We start from the raw sequence: 22,150 nt of genomic DNA, 5'->3' as shown, positions 1-22,150 counted from the left end.
GTTAGTGCCGCGCGCACACAACTACCTTGTTCCATGGGACATGTAACAGCAGTAGATCAGTATCACCCTGGTTGATAACCTTTTCCTTATTCAAACGAAGACAAACCACAACTTATTGAGTAGAACGAAATGTGTTGCTTGCTTTCAATTACTCTTTCAAAGCTTTATTGACAGTACCCACCAATGTAATGGCATGTGCCCATTTTCGTGGTGCACAATTTAATACATTAAAAATTGGCAGCGACGTTTAGTTCTATAATGCATCAAATGTGGTATTTAGGAGTGATTGCTTCAATTGTCCGAAATACATTCTGCGGTCATTCCGGTACCGAAGAACATTCATTTTTATCAATTTTAGGGAAACTGAATTGGTGTAACGTGACCATGAAAGGGGTGGGGAGGCAACTGGAAAGCGAGAGGACACTAGGGCGGTGAGGGGAGGAATTCGGGAGGGAAAAGAGGAATGGGGAAACTGAATTTGTGGCACATGACAAAAGACTGGAAGGGCACCGTCAGACAATGGGGAAGAGATGGGGAGGGAGGTAGGGATTTGGAGGTAGGTGAAGTGTGAGCAAGGGAAAGGGATGGATGGAAAGGACACCGTAGGAGAGGAAGGATGGGGAGAAAAAGGAAGAAAGGATGGGCAGAGGAAAAGGGGGGGATGCAAAGAGAAGGAATTGGTGCATCATGGGGACATATTTCCTGCTAAATTTAGCAGAAAAACTAGATTGTTGTATTGTTGTTTAGGTCCCGTGACATCACTTTTTAGTGTTAAACTTGGCAGCGAAACTGAATTGATGTTTAGGTCACGTGATGTCAATTTTCCCGCTAAATTTATCGGGAAAACTGAACAGGTGCTTAGGTCACAAGAGGTTATTTTTCCTGCTAAATTTAGCAGGGACATTGAATTGATGTATGGGTCACGTGACTTCGACTTCTCCACTTGGTACATAGGTCATGTGACGTTAGGTCCCATGACATTATTTTTTTAGCTAAATTTAGCAGAAAATGCTCAGATGGACAAAAGGCTGGTATTAAAAAAATCAGTTTAAATGCTTTAAAAAGAAAATGATGCAGTATTCAAAACGGGCAAAGCACCAAGATCGTGCTTAGACAAAGGTACACAACAAGACAATTCCTAAATTGCATCAGGATTTCAGCTGCGTGTAAAATACGCTGATTTCCTGGGAGGGTAGAACACCGCACGCCATCTGAATACACGCTTTGGCAAACGATAGAGAAACAGAATGGTCCCAGAGCACTGCACAATAAAGCGATGGCTTGAACCAGAGTGGCAACCTTTCTGACTGGCGATCGTCAGCCATCTTTGAGCAGGAAGAAAAACAGCATTAAACACTTCAAATGTTTACGCGGGAATATCTGAACGATTGGCTAGATACGGTCGGCAAAAAGGCAATAAACTTGTTGGTTTTCACAAGGGCTTTCAATATCAAGTAGACCGTAATCTAGTCCACAAAAAAAATATCAGCTTGTCAGCCTGCTGACGGGCTAGCATGCCAGTATTGCTTGTCCCGATTCGACATAACTGCACGAGGCAACCACTTTGAAATCGTTACCTGGCACTGCGAGGCTGTTTTGAAATGAAATTTAGGAGTACCCTGGGAACATTCAGTGGCCCCGAAAGAGATGTCGTCAACGACCTCAGCAATAAAAAAGCGCAAGAAGCAAAAAATGGAAGCTGTCACAAAACACTAAGTCCATCGCCATAAGCAAAAAAACCCCGGAGCGGCAGTGTGCGGGGAATGTTACGTCTATATTATGCGCACTCCACCTGCGCTGCCTTCCACCCCTCTGGCAGCGGGCCGTGCACAACGCCCGAGAGCCTTTCCATCACATGCTTCCGCTTCCGGTGGAATGTGAGGTGATACTTGCGCGTGAACGCCCTCCCGCAGCTCTCACACTTGAAGGGGCGCTCGCCCGTGTGTGTCCTCACGTGGTCTGCCAGGTTCGAGCTGTTCCCAAACGCCCGCAGGCAGGTGGTGCACTGCAGCGGCTTAATGCCCAGGTGCACTCGCTTGTGGTGCGTCCGCACGTGCTTGCCCTCCCGAAAGGCCTTCCCGCAGACACCGCACGCGAACGGCCGCTCCCCCGTGTGGGCCTTCAGGTGGCTGGTGAGGAAGCGCTTTTGCTTGAACAGCCTCCCGCACAGGCCACACCGGAAGCGCCGCTCGAACACGTGGCTACGCATGTGCAGCCGCAGGACGGCCTTGAAGGTGAATGCCTCGTGGCAGACCTCGCAGCTGAAGCGCTTCTCCCGCGCGTGTATCTTCTGGTGGGCGGTGAGGCAACTCCGCAACGCAAATGCCACGTGGCACGTCTGGCAGGCAAACGGCGTGTCGCCCGTGTGCATTCTTTCGTGCTTCGAGAGCTCGGTCTTCCAGCGGAACGTGCGGCGGCAGAAGCGGCAATGGAAGGGCTTCACCTCGGTGTGCATCATCTCGTGCGTCGTAATGTTGGTCTTGTAGCGGGTTGAGTATGAACAGAAGCGGCACTGGAGCCTGTCGTCCTTTTCTTGGCACGTGCTCTGTCCGTGTTTGGAGGGCAGCTCAGGCGATGGACTGTGACTGGTGCCCTCGTTCTTCAGGGGGTCGGAGGATGTCTCGACCGGCTCTGTTGAGAAGGCACAACAAGATGGATCATACCTTTCCCTACAGATATGCAGTGAGCTAAGGTGTCTATATTTTTGTAAAGGCCTGGGGTAAGAATAATTCTGCAAACTATCGCCCAATCTCAATAAACCTTGTGTTTTTCTAAAGGCTCGAAAAAACGACAGTCACTTTTTCATGGCCATAGGGAAAAGCACTCTCATCACTAATTCACGTTTTGGAGCACGCAGGAAAATAGAAACTGCACTTTTGGTTCAGGTGGAAGCTATCCTTGATATGTTGAAAATCATATAGTGACCTTGGTCATTTTGTTAGATTTCATCATAGGTCACTTCCTTAAGGCCTCCAAGGAGTGCCAGTGTCAAAGTCGTACATGAAGTTCCATTGCCAATTCATCTCTATCTGTCAAACACCATACACCTCAAAATTCAAATCTTCAGAAGTTCCCCGAGGCAGTATTCCTGGTTCTATGGCATTTATTTTATATATAAATAATATGGTACACACCGAAGAGCCTGCTCACTTGGTTATTTATATTGACAATACAAGTATTTACTTTCGTGATATCCATTAAACAGTCTCGTCAAAGAGCAAATGCTGTTGCTTCAAAATCAAAAACTAAACTAGAAGCCAAGGCGGTATATTTAGACCTAGAAATGTTCATGTGTGCTTATCATATCTGCAGTGGTGGAACTGACAAGTGGTGATTTGAAGCAGCTCCTGTAGCATAGAAAAACTGGTTTTGGAGCAGAGATTTGGAGCAGAAACTTTTGGAAATGACAATTTTGAGCTTTCATGTCAGAAAATTTTAAACAATCTCGTGAAAAAAACAGCACTTGTTGGAATGTTGGGAGACTAAGGTGTCATATTTAAAGGGGACCTGACCTCTACAGAACAATATAATTATAAGAGATCCGTGGAAATAGGCACGATTGATAAGCTGATTACAAACACACAGCCAGAGACGCTTATATTGGCGAGGAGCGTTTCTAGTATGATGATGCTCCATGGTGATCTTGGCGCGACTGGTTTAGAACAACCCTCTGGAAGCTTCGAAGATGTATATAGACCGAAATAACGATTTCCATGGAAACGTAGACAGATTACCCAATCGCGTCGCAATTTTTTTTGGTTGCGTGTATGTTAGTATCTGTTTGTGTCCGGCTAGCAGGTAGGGAAGGCAATGGCGCTACTTTCCCAGGATTCAGTGATTTTACTGAGAACTAGTTATGTTGGCGTCATGGATGCTTGGAGTGCTTAGTGAGATAGGTCTATGGCGGGACCAAATAAATGCGAAATTCTAGGGGAAATGATAGTTGATAATATTATCAAACTTATTTTAAGCACATGGTGAAAGAATGGTGCGTAAAATTAATTACGGAAGTCGGAAGTGTTCCAGGGATTTCCAATAGATGGCACCAGTGTGGTTTGGAAAGAGATGACAGAAATAAAGATACTCCAGTCTGCTCCTTCGGTAGCACTGCAATCTTAAAACCAATTTAAAATAAATGAACAAGGTAAATGTAGACTAAAAATAACACCTATTTAATGCCAATTAAAAGAAGACAAAAATAGCCGTACTTCATTTCATTTTCAAGAGGCCATTAAAATTTTTGTACTGTCACTAAATACTACTCAGAATCACTCACTCACATTTATAAGCCACTAAACTTGCCTTAGTCTTTCTTTCGAAGCAATGGCAGTCGTCAAATAATTAAAAAACTATGAGCATCGTTCACCCCCTCAACTCTGAGCCAGAACAAGCGGTCACGTGGACTGGTGCCTATCCCATGCCGCCAACTTGAGTCAGTGAATGAGCTACGCTTGGAGTATCGGCACTCTGCCCCCGATGTTGTTGTGGGCGCCACCATGTTGGTGCCCAGTGCAGAGCAGACGCAACTGCCTATCGTCATAATTCAAAATTGCGACTTCTGCAGCATAGATTCAGTGTTAGGAAGATCATGTAACCTTGCTTTGCTCGGTCGCCAACTGCTGAAACATTTGCGGGTGATAAAAAAGCGTTTTCTGTGATTTCAGATGAAGGCACGCGGGCGGGCACTTATAACACAATTCTGTATGAGGGGGAGGGGGGTGAGGAGGCCCCAGCAAAATAAGACTTTGGGGGGGGGCGGGCCCTGCTGAATAATTATTGCAAAAAGAAGTAACAAAAAAACTACAGACGACGACAAGAACGGAGGGATCAAGGGTGACTAGACAGCGACTGGAACGAACATGTAATTATTATACATAAACCCTTTTGTCTTAACGAACTCGCTACATTTAATCCTCTTAATGAAGAAACATAACAGGCCCCATGGTCCTCCCCTGACTCTCGTGCTGTCAGTGAATATAGCATTACGTCAGCCTAGTGTCTGGCTAGAGTTGAAGAAGCATCAACTTATTCTAAGTAAAAATCGCAACTTCGCAGTTTCCTCACAAATAGGCTGGCCGCACATCTTTGGCAACGGTAGGAGAGAGGACTGTGGGACCAGTGGGACAGTCAATATAATTCTTCGGCGAATAGTTTTAACAAGTTGATGAACTGCTAGACTGATGGTGCCGTGGCAACGGTACTTTCAACTGTAATGGTGTACCTGCTTGGCGTGGTGTAAACGATCCGAGTCAGTGCTTGCCACTTCAGCACTCAAAACTAAGTAGCACCAGAGCCGTTTATACTGAGAGAGTTTGGCCTTCTTAAGGAGATTTTGGCAGTCTGACAACCACAGCAGCGTAGTCTGACAACCGGGGGATGACTACTTCCGTCCGCCATATTGTGGATCTGCCTCATAGGAACCCTACGCGATTTCACAGGAATGAACAAGACAAAGAAGTAACGCCATATTCTGTTATCGCGAAATCCGCTGGTTCTAGCGGCCAACAAGCTCCGCCCATCGGCCAAACTCTCTCAGTATAAACGGCTCTGAGTAGCACGCATTCGTTTTCCTCGATTCTTGAACCAAAACGATTTAGCCAACGGCTGTAGTAAACTAACCTTGAAAAGATGTGTTAATAGCTTGCTTTGAACCACCACCATTTAAAGCTTAACATCTCACCTGTTGCCCTAATTTGAGGTTTAGGCCACCAATTACAGTATAGACCACTTACAACATAACCGCTTCTAGTGCAAGACCGAATATAATGCGGCTTTTTTAAACCACCGGTTCGCCTCACACAGAACTCCATGTAATTACATACCGCTTTAAAATGCAGGCGCGCGAAGGGAAATACCGGTTATAGTGCGGTTTCTGGAACAGCCCGCCGACCGCACCGACTGACCGGCGCAGCGAGCACGCTTCCCTGTGCGACACTAGATAATGGCGCTAGCCGCAAGCGGCACTCGCGGGCAAGGAGGTTGCTCGAAGAAGCGGGGAGAAGCGAAGAGGGAGGCTTCAGTTGCCATAGCGACGGAGGGACGCATGCACGTGTCGTTCACGTGCGTGCGTCCCTTTGCAGTTCGAGGAGAAGTGTTAGCGCGCGTTGCATGCCGGTCGCGGGCCGGCTGCTTCTATCCGCAAACATGGCGTCAGTTGTGATCGTCGACATAGACGGCGTCGTGGAAGCTCATCGTTCCGCGTAAAAGCGCTATCCTTGACAGTGAATCTTCGTTGTGTGTGGCTATGATAACCCAGCACGTACTAGAAGGGAAGATCCACCTACTCATGCGGCGATGTTGTGGCGGCACTTTCAAGAGGGCAGAAATGCCCATGTTGTCGTGTTTGTTTACTTCGTGGTGCTTTCTAAGCATTTGTGTTTTCGAACATCGCCCTGATTTCTTATTTGGAGCATTTCGTGCCTCTGGTCAAGTTGAAGGCATTACTGGCGCGTACCGTATAAAGGATGCGAATTTTTACGCGTTTTCATCGTTGGAGAAAAGTGATTAGGGTTAGCAATCCTGAACGCTCGCAACGTCCGTCCGCAACCCGCGACGTTGTTAAAAGGCTGCACTTGAGAGAGAAGTGTGCTAGTCTGGTGAAATAAAGACTTTCCTCAAACTAAGCTTTATTTTTCATCTGACATAAAATAAATGCTTTTACAAGGGTAAGTTGTCTGATGGCATGTACTTTGGCCTGAAAAATTTATGTTTTGTTTATAGCGCTGTACCGCTTATACACCAACTCATGTTTACAAACAAACCGGAGCGCCCGGAGCGCCCCTAGCGGACGCCACCGGCGCCGCGCATGCGCGATGGGGGTGTGGGCAAAAAGCTCGCCGTCGCCCATAAACAAACTATTGAAATGCGATGTTGTCGGCATCGGTGTGAGTCTCCCTGCCCTTTTTTGCGTTCGAATTGTTGGTTCTACGTCTTCCTGGCGATGTCTGACTATCTCGAGCGGGTCAGCGAAATTACCGAGGCTCGTTATACCGCAAAACTTCGCGTGAATAATGTGACATGTGGCGATTCATTCCGCGTGGACGCCGCAGATTGTATTCTAAAACCTGATTCGCATGATGAGATTTCGCTCGGAATTTTCAGTCGCGACGCCCCTCGGGCTGCGAAAGCGTGAACCGTAGCTGATATGGCCGACGAAGATACTGAAAATCGCAAGCAGAATCGGATCAACTGAATTAGGCATAACAAGTCGGTGTTGGCCACTGGTAACAATGACCAACATCTCCTTGTATCTACTGTTTACATCGAGCCTGCTTACCAACCTTCAAATTTAAGTCTTTTGAGGCCTGCACTCACTTGTTATCGCAAGTACCGGGCCAACATTTGGTCTACGGACCGGCGTCGTCTAAAAGAGCAGACGACAAGCTGAAACGTTTGAAAGAGCAGACGACAATTCGAACGATCAGGCGGCCGTTTGAACTTAAAGACGCACTGAACGTAGTCCACAGGTGGTCCGCACGACTTGACAGTTTTCTGGCGTTCATGTTGGAACGAAGGAATAAATCTGATGACCACAAGTATCCGTGAATTCAACCCAAAATGCTTCCCGCCCAAGCAATCGTTGTCCGACGGCGTCTGCTTTTCCCTTTTCACGGCACATATCCAGATTCTCGGACGAAACGAGCACGTGAAAACTGACCTTCAAACCTTTCTCAACACTTTTGGTACGTCCCCAGTCGCGGCGTTTTGACGAGAAGGCAGGTTTTTGTCTGGTTCCTTTCAAACAACGCAGGAATACACGTCTGGCATGGGGACTTCTGCCCACAGCCCCAGACCGGAAGTGCGACCGACGCGCCACCACCGCGCCGTGACGTCACAGAGATGAGTTCGTGTATAGTGCGGATTTTCGCAACTCCCGCGACATACGTTATATGCGGTCTACACTGTATTTTTTTTTTTTTTAAAAAGTTAATTCCTAGTCCAAAATTACCGACAATTTGAGGAAAAAAGATGACTGCAATCAGACTTGATGTCTGATGAAGATCTATGTGCCTATAGTCTTCACTAGTACAAATTGTAGTGCAATCTTGCATGTGTCCTATTCCTCCCGAGGGGGAAGGTGGGATAAAACACATTTCCGTTACTGCAATTTCTCTTCTTATTTTTACATTTTTAGAAGAGTTAGGACAAAGTAATCTTCAGCAGATGTGAAGAGACTTTCACCCTACATTTAGGACCACAAAGCTTGTTTCTATATGCCCATTAAACTACACAAAAAAATTATAGCGTGAAAACTGTCCCATTCGTTCCCTACTCTCCCCTACACCAATCTCAGGTTACGAATTCGAGAGTGGGGCTTACCTTCCTTGACTGGGGGACCGTCCTGCGGGCACACCTTGGGTTCCTCCGGAGAGGACGGCGGGCTGCTGTAGTCATCGAACTGCAATCCCACGCCGGTCGAAGCGACAGGCAGAGCGAGTGGAGGTGCCTCCGGCTCTGTCGGGCAAGGAGCATGAGGATTTCGGCTGGCAGTTTAAACAACATAAACCACTACTGTCAACCGTAGAGCGAGTGTTCACCCAAACTTTGGAGATAATCATAAAAAGGGTGGGGGAAAGGCACTTGCTAGATTCAAGTGCAAAAAATGCAGAAGGAGCATGTGATGGCGTGGGCTTCACTGCTGCTCACCAAAAGTCTGGGAGGTGTGGCTGACATGCAGGAATCAACTGGCATAAATTTACAAGGTACCCATTCACCGAGGCACTTTATGCGGTGCTGCGAAGCACACGTTGGCCAAAGGCACTTCCTTTTTAGAGAGAATGGAACAAAGGTCAATTTATTTCCTAACCAGAGCGATTGTGGGCCTGGCCAAAGCGAATCCCGCACAGCAGCCTGAAACTGCCTTGTCGCATGGGCACTGGTAGAGACTGTACTTTGCTCTATTTTAAAACATTTCCCAAGCAGCGGGTGGCTGCTTGTGACATAAGGTAGGAACATGCTGGTATTTTATAATAATGGAAGCATGGTAACCACCTTATCTTTTTTTTTAATTGGAGAAAAAACGAAATGTGCAGAGAAAACTTCATCGCCAATCCAACAGTTTTTTTTCTTATTTATCCGATTCTTGGCTCGTGTAACCAAAAACAGTGACAACAATATTACTATTAATGAAAAAAACGGTTAAAGTGACAACAATATTACTCTTTTTACATGCCACTGCATGTGTTGCCATTCCCTATGTCTGCTTCACTACCCCACATTTGTTTCATAACAGTGTTTAAAGGGGCAGTCAAACAGTTCTTATAGAAGCTTGTTTTTGATGTCATATTGTTTGTTGGGTTTTAGTCAATAAAAATGGCCAGTTCTAAAGGGCAGGACGTCCTAGTAAACTCTCATCAATAGAAATACACAGGCACTATTCCCCTTTGACGGGAGTCCTCAGGTTCCCACCATCTCCCTAAAATTTGAATAAAAATAGTTATTTGTGTGGTACTTCCGAACGTTACTATGATAGCTCTTTTTAGGCGCGTTGTGCTTTACATTTTGACAAAAACATCAAACCTTTGGGTGTAGGAGACATAATAGAGCACTTATCATTTGAAAATGCCGACTGACAGCACACCCTGGCGCCTGCTTCAAGGCGCAGAAAGAGGGGCGGGGCGCGTCAGAATCTTTGATTAAATTTTAATATGGAAATCGGCAGCCCACGGGCATAATTTCAGTTTTTTTTAGGATGCTTAGAGCCCGTGGACTAAGTTATTACCATATATAGACAATTTCAGCATTCACTTGAGCGCCCCTTAAGGGCTGGCATTCCCCAGGAAAGAGTGGCAGATAGGCACGGAAACCGCAGTGAGATGTGCAACACGTACTTCAGAGGACAGTCTGCACAAAAGAGCGGTAAATTGGGAAGAAAGAACAACATTTTAAGCATGCCCTAACAGGAAATGAATCCAAAACCTCGCAACAGTGAGCTCGATATTCTATTAGTGAGCCAATGGGCGGGTAGACGCAACGCTAGATGGCTTTGTCTCTACCACGGTGATCTTTACTAACCACTCGAATGGAAACATCGATCGTTGGATGCCTTTGTACGTGTTGAAACAGTTTATAAAAAGAAACGACAGATGCAAGGTGTGACCACCATCACCTAAAAAAAATGAGAGTTCGCAAAAAATGACATGCTACACTCGACCCGGATATATTGGATTAGCTTGACGTATCAATAATTGAATATACAAAAATATGCTGAATTAAGCTTGAGTTGAAATTTCCTGGAGTCTCTGCTGACACTGAAGGTCGCGCCAAATGGGAGCTTACCAAATAGAGCATCCAAGAGCCGCTAAATATAGTAGAGCGTAGTTGACCGAAACCGAAAACACCGCCGCGCTTAAGGCCAGACCGCATGTAGCGAGCGACGGTGACAGCAACGAGAGTCAGCGTCGAGTGACGAAAAGTTCTCACTGTTGCCTGTCGCGTCGCTCGGTTTTTGGATTTCTAGAAAGTGCCGCTCATCGCCTTGGTCGCTCGCTCCCGTCACTTTCATGCGGCTTGCCTCCTCACGCGACTGACCAAGCGACAGCGAAGCTGGTCGCCGTTGCTTGTCTTGTCGCTTACCAAATCGCTTGGATGCGGTTCAGCCTTTTTATTTTACACGCGCACCTGGCCAGGGCCTCCACACGGCATAAGTTACAAAACACTAAAGTAATAAAAATAGAAAGAAAAAAAAAGGAAGAAGCCAGACGCATAAAAAGAAATTATAAAAAAAAGCTATGCAACAAAAAAATAATAATAATCTTTCATTTTCCTTTTTTTATTACAAAACAAAAAAAGGTGAAAAACATAGCAAAAAGCTGCTACTGCAGCTTGACGAGGCCCTAAAGAAAGCTCACTCAATTCAGACAGCAAAAAAAAGAAAGGCAAAAAAAAAAAGGCAAAGCTATAAAGGCAAAAGAAAAAGGTAAACAGAGATAAGGCGTTCAAACTGCGATTGCACAACCGTTGTTTTCAACACATTCAACTTGCCAAAGACTTTTTTTCTTTTTTTTGGTCATTTTATTTTGGGGTTAGGGAGTCGCGCAGCATCAGCAGTGTTCGGGGAAAAGGTGCTGGCTACGGTTCCGACAGCAAGCACTCCCTGCTCAGCAAGCACTCCCTGCTCAGCAAGCGCTCCCTGCTCAGCAAGCGCTCCCTGCTCAGCAAGCGCTCCCTGCTCTCCCTATGCATGCGTGCCTGCCCTTACCCTTGCTTTTGCCATCCTCCGATTTTTTTTTTTGTACGGTTATTTATTATTTTTTTTTTTCACAACAGTTTTTTTATTTATGTATGCTGGCTTGGTGGTGTACCAGTCCCGTAACACGAGCTATGTGCTCGCCACCGGCGCGGCACAATGGATTGTGGGAAAAGCAACAGCGCTATATCGTGTGTCTCCGCCATGGGAGTTTGATAAAAAAAGACAATCGTCCTATACTATTTCATGTGATTTTCAAGGGGATGTTTGGGCTGTTTAATATAAACAATAATTTGAAATATCCGAGTGTAATATAACCGGGTTCGACCGTATAACCAAAAAATAAACTGTCGACAGCAAATTTCGAAGAATGCCACGGAGGCAGATTCTGCACGTACCGATTTTAAACATAGGATCAAAATAAATCGGGCATTTTTACCTAAAAACTACTAACTAATTTCGACTTGTTTTTTCCATTTTTAGTTATTCAGGTAGAGGCAGGTTTGAAGCTCCATAAAACTGGTGTCCCTGCTGAAGGTGGCCAAGAAACTCCCTTTTGAAACGTCCCCATTAAACCCATACTACCTTCGTACTCTACTACATCAAGTTGAATTCAGTATTGTAAACGTTGCAAGATTGTGCAAGGAGCAACCCGCTCTTTAATGCAAACCAATGCAAACAGAGCTAGCACTAAGTTTAAGGTGACAGTCCAGAATATGGAAAACATAAGGATGGAACTCTCCCAACCAAACGCAGCCTAAAAACGCAACGTTTGTGGTATTTAAATGCACGCATTAGGTGGTCGATCGCGACAAATAATTCAGTCATGAAACCGAAATTTCTGCATAGTGCAATCTTTTGCTCTAGTCCATTTTGTGTTCTTTAGCATACTACCAATGCCACCTATGTGTTGCGGTGCAATTTTTCGCAAGATTACATTACGGCCGGGTGGCGCAACATTCGATGTACAGCCGTGCCGAATTCTGAGGCGAGCATTCTTTGACTGCCATCTCCGAATGACTCCCAAAGTTTGATGGAGAGTATTCAAAAGCATCAAAATAATATTGGTAGGGAGTTATAAAATAGCAAATGCAAAAGCTTTGCATATGTAAAGAAATAGCGTCGTGACCACTGCACGTGCGCCAAACATGTTTTGACCTTTGCGTGCATGCACTGATTTTTGGAAATTGCACATGTATGCGAACTAGCCAAAAAGATTTTGCGTTTCTCTCGCAAGGCAGCGAGCAGAGTTAGAAAATGGCAGCTCTCAAGACTGGTTGCCGTGAATGCTATGTCAGCGGCGTCCTCGTCATTGCAAGTTTCAATACAAGACGACATTGATCTGCTACGGGAGGTGCACGTCACAAATGGTTCGGAAGACCCAGCAAGGTGGGCAATGATCGCTGGCAACCCGCCGCTTGCAACATGCAAACACTTTTCGGTGAGGGTCAGCATATGAGACCTCTCTTGCCGAGGCGTTGCGGGCAGACACGACCGGACGCCCACTCGTTTAGCATTGTCACGTTTAAGCAAATGTAAAATACTAGTCAAGACCACAAGCTTGTTTCTTTTTTTTTTTTTTTTCGCAAGTTACAGCATTTTGAGCAGGAAATTAAAATGGTTACTGTACCTTGCTGGCAATGCAAGCGTGAGATACTTCGGCTTTGTGTTGCAATGGAGACACTATTCGAAAACTCTCTCGTATAACATGCACGAAAATTGTGCATGTCATTCTAGAACTCCGCAATAGCTATCTTAATATGGGATGTAAAATATTGAAACAACCATGTTTTGACAGAGGACGCCAAATTATCAGAACAGATATATTCGCATCTTTAAAAAGTGACATCACGGACACAAAAATAATGTCATTATTTTGATGATGGAAGTCGAAATAGCCACTGCCATTACCTATACACAAAGCCTCTGCGTAACTATACAGTTTGCTTCACTTCAGCTGCTAGCAAAGCTGAAGCTACTAACACGGGCATGTTTCCCCGAACGATGCTTTCACTTTAAATGTGAGCATAGCTTCCACTATGCTCACATTTAAAGTGAAATGAAATATATAGCTGCAACTCGAAAGAGAGAGGCAACACTGGCCCCTACCTTCTTTCACTGGACACTGCTGGTGGCTGCCCAAAAGCAGTGCCGACATGAGCAGGCTGCCTTGGGGCCCGGGGACGAAGCTCTCGGCTACCGGAGCAGACGGCATCTCCTCAGACTCTGTTGACCAAGCAGACAGTGGGATTGGATTTGTCAACCGTGCAGAAAGCAGCATACATGTACAACATTTTTTTCCAGGTAATTTTGTCGATGTGACGCAGCATGCTACAAGCTAATTTGGTACACTCTCTAGACTCAAGACAGTCCTAGACTAGAGCACACTTTAGCTGACGAGAATGCACTGAAGCTTTCCACTGAATCAAGAAATTATGAAATGAAAACTAGACTGGCGGGATTAAAACTCAGTCCATCCATGTGGGAGCCATTTACACTGACCACCCAGCAACCCAGGCAGCACTGTAATCTGCAGATCATGCCTAAAAGTGGAAATTTTGTGCAGTGCAGACTGCGTGTATCTACAGGTGCAGACTATACAAAGATGTCCTTTTTTTCGCAAGTCCGTTCATTATTTCGAGATGCGATAAATTTTGTGAGTGACAGACTATGCTAATGATGATTTCTGTATGATCCAAGCTTCGTTTTGCAATAATAGTGCAGGCCTTTTCAAGGTCTACTGCACAGAAAAAGTTTTATGTGCAGAATATGCGCCAGGTGTGGGTTATGCAGATCTATCTATCTACCTAAGGAAAAACTTTTTCTGCCAAAATTTGCTTTTGTGGACAATTCCCCAGTGCAGGGAAAATACGACACCGTCACAGACGACATGCGCATGAACAGCCTGCAACAGTTCTTTGGCGTAGCAACCGGGTCTTGAAGCAGCCCTGGTCCAGACCAGGTTTGGAATGCTGAGTTTAGGTTCGAGCTTCATAACCATCGAAGAATTATTTAGAGATAAGCGAGTCGAGCCATCTACTGCGGCTCTTTTCCTCGGCTCCCGGCATCGCATAGAACGAAAAATGAACTTTTTGCCTCGAAAACGGAGGAGACTGCAGGCAAAGCAAAAGGGCTGAGCTTTGCACCTTACACTGTCAAAGGCAGAGTCCCACGTCTGCCACGGTGAAAAACCATACTCTAAAGCCGCGGCCATTCTGCTCGTACATCACAGACGTGACGACGGAACCATTTTGCGAACACCCCCCTCAACCGTATTCGATGCATGTTTGCTTCGTACGCAAGTTTGCTTCGAACGTGTCTGCAGAGCTTTTGTGTGACCAACGTGACTGCCGTAGGAGAAAGAAGCGTGCCTCGGACAATTTCTGCAGACTGTCCTCTGTTTCATGTATTACCAGCGTGAATGCGGCTTAAGGGGGTTTGTGCTACAATATTAGGTATGAATGTTTTGTCACTTTACACAACCTTACTGGTACTCCTAGGACTCAAGTATACTCTTGTCCAACACCACTGACCAAGAGGCTTCTCTGTCACCGCACAACCTCAAGAAGAAAAGGGGATGCTTTCTTTCAGTCTCTTCTTTGCAAAAAAAAACTTGATGACGAAGCTGTGGGGATTGCGCCGTTGGCGTTGTAAACGATGCGATTCCCGGGATTTGTTTGTCGAGCTTCGCAATCCCTGTGGTAGCGATACTTAAATGTGGCTTATACAATGAACACGAGCACTGCGTGAGCATTCGATTTGGGCACCTGACAATCAACGTCTAGACATGCATTAAGGTAGTGGTTTGTGCCCAGTCACTGCGATGACGAGGATTGCCGAGCTTTTACAATGTGTGAAACTCGGCCCGTGCCCATGTGCTTTGCCAACCTCAACGCGTGCTTATGAAAAACATTGGCAGCACATAATCGGCTCCAGGTCATGTGACCACCTGTTTTGGCAGCGGGTTGAGGGGGTGAACAATGCTTGTTTTTCTCTCATTTTTTTTTCTGCAACTGCTTTTGCGTTTAGAAAAAAAAACTAGCACACGTGTCATAGGTTATAAATGTCGAGGAACAATTCTATGCAGTATTTACCGAAAGTAAACAAATTGTTGCATTGCCCATTTAAGGCTGCCTCATGCCAATGGCATCCTCTCCTGCTTCGGGAAGCAGTCATTGGGCCCCCCCAAAACTTTTACATTTAATTCGGAGGGCGAGGCAGTAGAGCACCCTGCTTTGAAATGTGTACTTCCTGCATGGGAGGTGCCCATAGCTTTGGTAGCGCGACTAACTCTAAAATGATAATGACCACCTAGCAGAAAAATTCAATTCAAGGTGAGGTTTTCTTGGAGTCTGTTGAAAGACTGGCGAGCTTCTCTCTGGACCTGCCCAAAAGCGGGTGAGCTTTCCTTTGGGAGTCATAAAAAAGGACGTCCAATCCAATCAACAAAACATGCACAAAAAAAAAAACGGTGGTGATGTTTTTTAACAAGTTGACTAAAGTAAAAAGAAACAGAACTATTTCTCTGCGGAGCCTTGTCACAGGTTATGTCAAAATGCGACAGCATTGGTCATCTCTTATGAAGGCCACACATTGCTGAATAGATTGTGACAAACCCTATGGCGGGCAACCATGTGACAAAGAGCCCCATGCTCTCACTCAACAGCGGAATGAGCCCACCTTGCCCCTCTATCCCTAGCCAAACGTCGGTCTCTGACTTCCAGTGCCTCTTTGGCACAGCGTGCACAGTCAAACTCGGCACGCTGCCACTTCCTCCTCTTTAGCCCGCTCTTTCCTTTTGCGAGGCAGTGTAAAGACTGTGGCACATACAAAGAACGCCTCGTCCCGCGACCCGTGCAAGTGCACCACAGGAAGGGAGGGACGACAGATGTGGAGGGTGCAGCAATATTAGCTGGCCTTGTGGCTTTGAGGCCGAGATGACACTAAACCCTTAAGGGGGGCCTTAGGTACAGTCAAGGACAAAAGTCCCCAGGACGCACGAGCTGCGACTGAAACGCATTGCTCTGCCATCTGCCGGCAGGTCGCCTGGTTTCGAGATCACACAAAAGCGCATGCGTGTCCTACTGTACCTGCAAACGTGTGCTTTCCCGCTCTTCTGCGGTGCAATGCCGAACTCTGAATCTATCGCCTTACTCACATGGCAGCTATAAAGCAAGAAGTCACGGCAGCTCAACTGAGCGATAAGCTCAATTGGTTATAAAGCAAAGTGCGCTGACATGGCGAAATGCGGCGCAATACTGCAGTCGGTATCTCGAGTCTCGGAATGTGTAGCAGACACTCGTCAGCCGCAAGCGCCATCTCCGAGGCGGTACCACGCGCCCGATTCCGAGTTCAGAGCCACGCCGCCGAAGAGCGGGAAAACACACATGTTTGCAGGCACAGTAGGACACGCATGCGCGACCCGCCGGCAGATGGCAGAGCAATGTGTTTCAGTCGCCGCTCGCGCGTCCTGGAGACTTTTGTCCCCGTCTGTACATTGTAAATTGCTACAAAGAGGTTAGAATGAACTGCTACATTTTCTACTGCCGCAACGTAGCAATCGGTTTCATAGCTTAGCATGCCGGAGGCACCCTGCATGAATAATGGTTAGAGAATAACGGCTGTACTCTTTATAATGGGCAGTACCTTGCGCCACCTGGACGCGGCCTTTTACCCCTTTCGGCGTAAAAGGCCACGTCTAGGTTGTGGGCACCCTGGCGGCTCCCAAGCCAAGTTGCCCGACTGCGAGGCTCAAGCCGAACTTTTCCCGCGTGGCGGCGACGTCACGCCAGCCACGCGCACATCGGATGCGCCGCCTTGATAAGGCAGATCAGAGGCGGCGCACGGGGAGTCGCTGCTTGGACTCCGGCAGCGCCGGTAGCAATGTTAATCGTCTTGTCCATGTCCAATTAAATGTAGTTTCTTGTTGTTGAAACCGTTGGCTCCGTGTTATTCCTCCGGGTCGGGTATGCAGCAAGGCAAACCGACCACAATGGCGCCCAACCGTGGTATGCTACCCACTCGCAGGAATTTCACGGGGCTTGGTTTCTTCTTTCGGTAAGCTTTTTTTTCCCATACCCCGTGTTTCCTATCGTTGTTTCGTGCTTCCGTCACGTCCACGTTTGTTGTATTGGCGTGTTTCTGACTGTGTTTTTGTGACCGCGGCAATCGTTTTGCGCGCTTGTGTTGGGTTTTTGGGGGCGTTTCTTTTTTTTTTTGTGCTTGCAGGAATGCTTACGCGACGCAGCACCCGGATGAAAGTCTGGTCCGGTACGTTCGGGTCATGCAAGAGCTCTTCAAGAGGGCGGACCCGAAGTCACCGGAGTCGGACAGAGTAGCTCGGGTCAGAAGACAGTGTCACCCCAGGTACCACGTCTACCTGATCAACCGCACCTTTGAGACCCTTGAAGAGCTAGCCCGGGGCGCCCGCCTCATCGAGGAAGCTCTTCATGCCGAGCGGAACTACGTGCCGCCGCCACCAGCCAAGTACGCGCTCGAGCCGGCATGCGCATGGCGGGGCCCCGAGGCCTCCACGCAAGTGGACTGTCCGAACGAGACCTCCCTTCCCCACCACGTCAACCAGGAGAGTTGGCGTGGCATGCATGGTGAACTCCCGTGCGGGATAAGCGTATGTTCGCCTAACTCTCCCCGAGAGGTCCCCAGAGGTCACAGCGAGGCCCGTGAGGGTTTCGGGCGGGGGTCGCCACGACAGGTGGGAGGTCGTTGGCCGTGCCCTATCGTAAGCTGGGGCCCAACGGAGATCACCACTCAAGCGAACCATCTTCATCAGTCTGCTCCTGCAAGTGCTGGCGAAAACTGGCACGGTGCGGTCGCAAACCCGCAGCCCAGCAGCATTGACCCCCGCCGCAACGGAACAAGCCCTCCCCACAACAGCCAGTCGCAAGCCTGGTGGAGGCCCTCCCATAGTGGTTCCTTATCCGATCACTGGAGGCCGTCCGACGGGCACCTCGGTGCGGGTGGCCTAAGCAGGCAACTGTCGTCGGACTGCTGCTACGAGTGCGAGCAGCCCGGCCATCACCGAAAGCAGTGTCCAAGGCTTCTGGACACTACAAACAAGAGGTGGCACGAGACGGCGGCAAAGGGCCGGAACCAAAACAACCAGGGAAACTACTACGGCCGGCGACGCTGAAACCAGACAGCCACTCGCCGACGGCCGGTGCAGTCCCTGGGAGCGGTCAGGCCGCGGCACAGATTCCATCGGTATGTCGAATCCAGCCCGAGCCTAACATCATTGAACCGCGCATGACAATATCACTGCTCGATTTTCCCATTGCCGCACTTTTGGATTCTGGGGCCGCTATCTCGCTCATAGGGGATTTTGTTTTCGAACACTGCAAAGCAAAAAAGATAAGCCTCCGGGAGTGCGAAACCCTTTTGCAGCTAGCTTCTGGTACAGCGATAACAGCTGGAGGAGCCGTGAGGCTGCAGATTCGGTTTAATGGAAAGAAGGGGCGTCAGCGATTTCTTTATATGCCAGGACTTGTGGTACCTGTGATCTTGGGCCGAGATTTCATTGCAGGCGAGAGCATGACGCTCGACTTTTCTGGTGGTGGATACCGGCTGGGACAACAACCGGAGCTGACTCCGTTTACCAAACGGGAGGACTGCATCCCTAACCCGACCACTACAGCCCACTTCACCACGGTGCCAGACGTCTTGCCTGTCGGCGTTCCGGACCGTGATACCCCGCAAGCTACGTAAGCTTTTCATCCGATACATGCATGACTCTGCCTTGGCAGGACACAGCAGTGGGAGCAAGACTTACGAAAAGTTATCCCAAATTGCTACCTGGCCAGGCATGAGGCAGGATGTGCTCCGATATGCTCGTAGCTGCTCGGTGTGCCAGAAGGCAAAACCACGTGGTGGTCAGGCCCCCGGTCTCATGCAACCAATCGCGAGTCAGAGCCCTTGGCAGATTTGTTGCTGTGACGTCATGGGCCCATTCCCACGTAGCACCCGTGGCAATCAGTACCTATTCGTGGTAACCGACCACTTCACGAAGTGGGTCGAGTTATTCCCTTTGCGGAAGCTAGATTCGCAAAAAATCTGGGAGTGTCTACTCGAAACATTCGCTAGGTTTGGCTTTCCCGCACAGCTTGTAAGCGATAATGCCTCCTATCTCACGAGTAAGGTGTTTGTGGACGCATGCGCGGTGCTGGGAATCAAGCACAAAAGAACTTCCCCGTACCACCCGCAAGCAAACATCACGGAAAGGGTAAATCGGAACCTTAAGATGATGCTAGTGGCCTATACCGAGCGCCACAAGGACTGGGACGCGAAATTGCCCGAGCTGGCATTCGCAACCCGTACAACCACTAATCGGTCAACGGGTTTCACTCCTGCCCAATTAAATTTCGGCAAGGAGCTTGCGTTCCCGCTTTTTAACAGTCTCCTTTCTACACAGTCTGGGGGAAGGCTTCGCCCCTACGTGAAGTTCGCAGAGGACCTGCGAAAGCGCTTCTCCGATAACCTAAGAGAGGCTCGAGAAAATCTCGACGCCGCTCGAGTACAGCAGGCAGAACAGTACAACCAGGGGCGACGTGACTTGCAGTTCGAGGTGGGAGATTTTGTACTCCGGCGTACTCACCCACTGAGTGACGCCGCTCGAGGCTTCGCAGCCTCCCTCGCCAACAGGTGGGAAGGTCCGTTTCGCGTGCGTGAAAAGTGCTCACCACTCACTTACAAACTAGTTAACTGTGAGTCTAGTGAGGAAACCGGACCTGTTCATGTCACCGACCTTAAACGATTTTTTTCAAGCAGAAGACGAAGATTCCTCGCAGGACCGGAACGACACTGACGGCAGTCCCGTTCCGGAAACCCCCTTGTCTCCACCAAGACGGCGGTATAACCTGCGACTTCGGTGACACCAAAGAGAGAGGAACCTTTTTTTTTTTTTTTTTTGTCTCCTTGGCTTTGCCTCTCTCGCATTTTGGGGGTAGTTTTCTACTTCCACGGATCTGCCCCTTTTTCAAGAGAGGGGGGAGAGGATTGTGTGCCCACCTCAGATCCGTTATTTCAAACTTTCTGGAAGGGGTCCGAAGATAACGTCAGGCTCAGCCCTCAACTGAGTCCCATGTCGTCTGCTTCCATGTTTTCTACGAAGCTGACTCATGGACAAAACCGTCGCCACACCCGCCATCTGAACGACACGGCGGCCGGTCTCATCGTGGACCGCGGCCACCCTCTACAGGACCACGGGCAAAGCAGCCACCTGGTGGAGCCCTGATCCCGAACAAGCGACAAGCTGGAGCTGACCGAGCCGCCGCGCTCGTCAGCAGCCGCCGCGCTCGTCCAGCAGGCGCCGGCCGGACTTAAACGTCAGTCCGCCCAACAGCGCCATCCACCCCCTGACGCCCACAACGTCTCCGTCATCGACATGCCGGACGAAGCTTGAGGGGGGGGAAGTGTGGGCACCCTGGCGGCTCCCAAGCCAAGTTGCCCGACTGCGAGGCTCAAGCCGAACTTTTCCCGCGTGGCGGCGACGTCACGCCAGCCACGCGCACATCGGATGCGCCGCCTTGATAAGGCAGATCAGAGGCGGCGCACGGGGAGTCGCTGCTTGGACTCCGGCAGCGCCGGTAGCAATGTTAATCGTCTTGTCCATGTCCAATTAAATGTAGTTTCTTGTTGTTGAAACCGTTGGCTCCGTGTTATTCCTCCGGGTCGGGTATGCAGCAAGGCAAACCGACCACAAGGTGGAGTGGGAAAATATGTAGACAAAAGGGCTTTTACCGGCCCTTTCGAGGTAAAAGCTCTCCTGTCTGCACATTTTCCCGCGCATGTCTTTCAATGACCCTTATATCTTTGGTTGGGGGGGGTGGGGGGGGGGGGGGGGGGGTGTTCCCGAAAATTTTATCGAATTTAAAAAGATGTCTCCGGGGCCTGCGTGAAAATCTAACAGCGAGTCCACAGGGATCAACTTACCCGACCCAAAGGCGACCGGTGGGCCGTGCAGGAAGGACAGCGTCGGAGCGGTGCAGTACAAAATGACCGGCGCAAGTTGCCCGGCTCCAGTGTCGTGGCATAGCACCTGCGTCCGGCTAAAATCCGCCGTGTTTACAATTCACATACAGTCACACCCAAACATCCTTGAGTAGAAGCTCAAGTTGAAGCTAATCGTAGATCGATACACATACCCACAAACACAAAAGATTATAAAAAAAATGGAGTAGATTGAGGAACAAAGCTTCGAAAAGAAGAAAAAATAAAGGCACAGTAAGGCTCGTTGAGATAGTCAATAGTTGTTGAATTAAAATGTAAATCCGATGGAAGGCTTAATGCTATCAGGCTGAGAGGACGGTACAAAGGAATGCCATAGACGTTCGGTGGCCATACCTGTCACCGGCGAAGAAGCTTCTCGAGATCATTCGCAGAATGTCGTCTCTGCGAAGGTGTGATTCGGACACTTAGAACTCAGCGGAGATCATAGATGTGCGGGCGGACAAAAAACATTAGAACGGAGCGTCTAGAATATCCCTGAGAAGCGGTTTGCTCAGCGTGTAAACAAAACAGCAACTAAATGGATCGGATTGACATTCGATTTCATATTGTAATCACTCGACTAAAGTCGGAAGCGCCAGATGTTCAGAAACCGAAAATGCAAAAAAACGGGGACTAATTATTCCTCATTTCTGTTATTTAGTTGCGGTACCTTTAAATATTTTCGTGGATTGTCTCCACCAGCTACATTAGCTACCACGCAGCATACTGATGAGTTGTTTTGTTACTTTATTTTGTTTAGCTACAGCTGTTAGAAAAGCCGAGGGTAGCCAACAGTAGACAGTTTCTTGTGCTCGTCTGCTTGCTGTGCTTGCTGTCAGCGTGGTAGTCAGCGTGGTGGTCAGGCACTACCAAATCTTTTATTTGTCAGGTACAGTCGGGAGCAAAAGTTTGGATAACACCTGAACGCCGACCGAACTGCATCGTCGCCTGCTATCGAGA

At 48.2% G+C, this 22,150-nt stretch overlaps 1 protein-coding gene across 1 annotated transcript; it reads right to left on the bottom strand.

Annotated features, from left to right (window-relative positions):
- Positions 1–148: 148 nt before the first annotated feature.
- LOC8037705 (zinc finger protein OZF) lies at positions 149–21,748 on the bottom strand. Its single transcript, XM_029990227.4, has 5 exons — positions 21,545–21,748; positions 21,134–21,249; positions 13,298–13,414; positions 8,320–8,454; positions 149–2,631 (listed from the first exon to the last, which is right to left on the bottom strand). The coding sequence occupies exons 1-5, from the start codon at positions 21,574–21,576 to the stop codon at positions 1,778–1,780; spliced, it is 1,254 nt and encodes a 417-aa protein (XP_029846087.3). The 5' UTR covers positions 21,577–21,748; the 3' UTR covers positions 149–1,777.
- Positions 21,749–22,150: the final 402 nt, after the last annotated feature.

Source organism: Ixodes scapularis, unplaced genomic scaffold, assembly GCF_016920785.2.
Source record: "Ixodes scapularis isolate PalLabHiFi unplaced genomic scaffold, ASM1692078v2 PGA_scaffold4__175_contigs__length_147842914, whole genome shotgun sequence".
NCBI lineage: Eukaryota > Metazoa > Arthropoda > Arachnida > Ixodida > Ixodidae > Ixodes > Ixodes scapularis.
The sequence above is the reverse complement of the archived record's forward strand: the minus strand, read 5'-3'. Positions and strand labels throughout refer to the sequence as shown.

Bases quoted from the DNA above. Each gene is read 5' to 3' on its own strand.
- LOC8037705 (XM_029990227.4), bottom strand. From the start codon at position 21,576: ATGATCTCGAGAAGCTTCTTCGCCGGTGACAG. The intron at 8,455-13,297 runs GTAGGGGCCAGT...CTTGCCCGACAG, and splicing joins GCAGTGTCCAGTGAAAGAAG to AGCCGGAGGCACCTCCACTC. The intron at 2,632-8,319 runs GTAAGCCCCACT...CCTTCTCAACAG, and splicing joins CGGTCCCCCAGTCAAGGAAG to AGCCGGTCGAGACATCCTCC.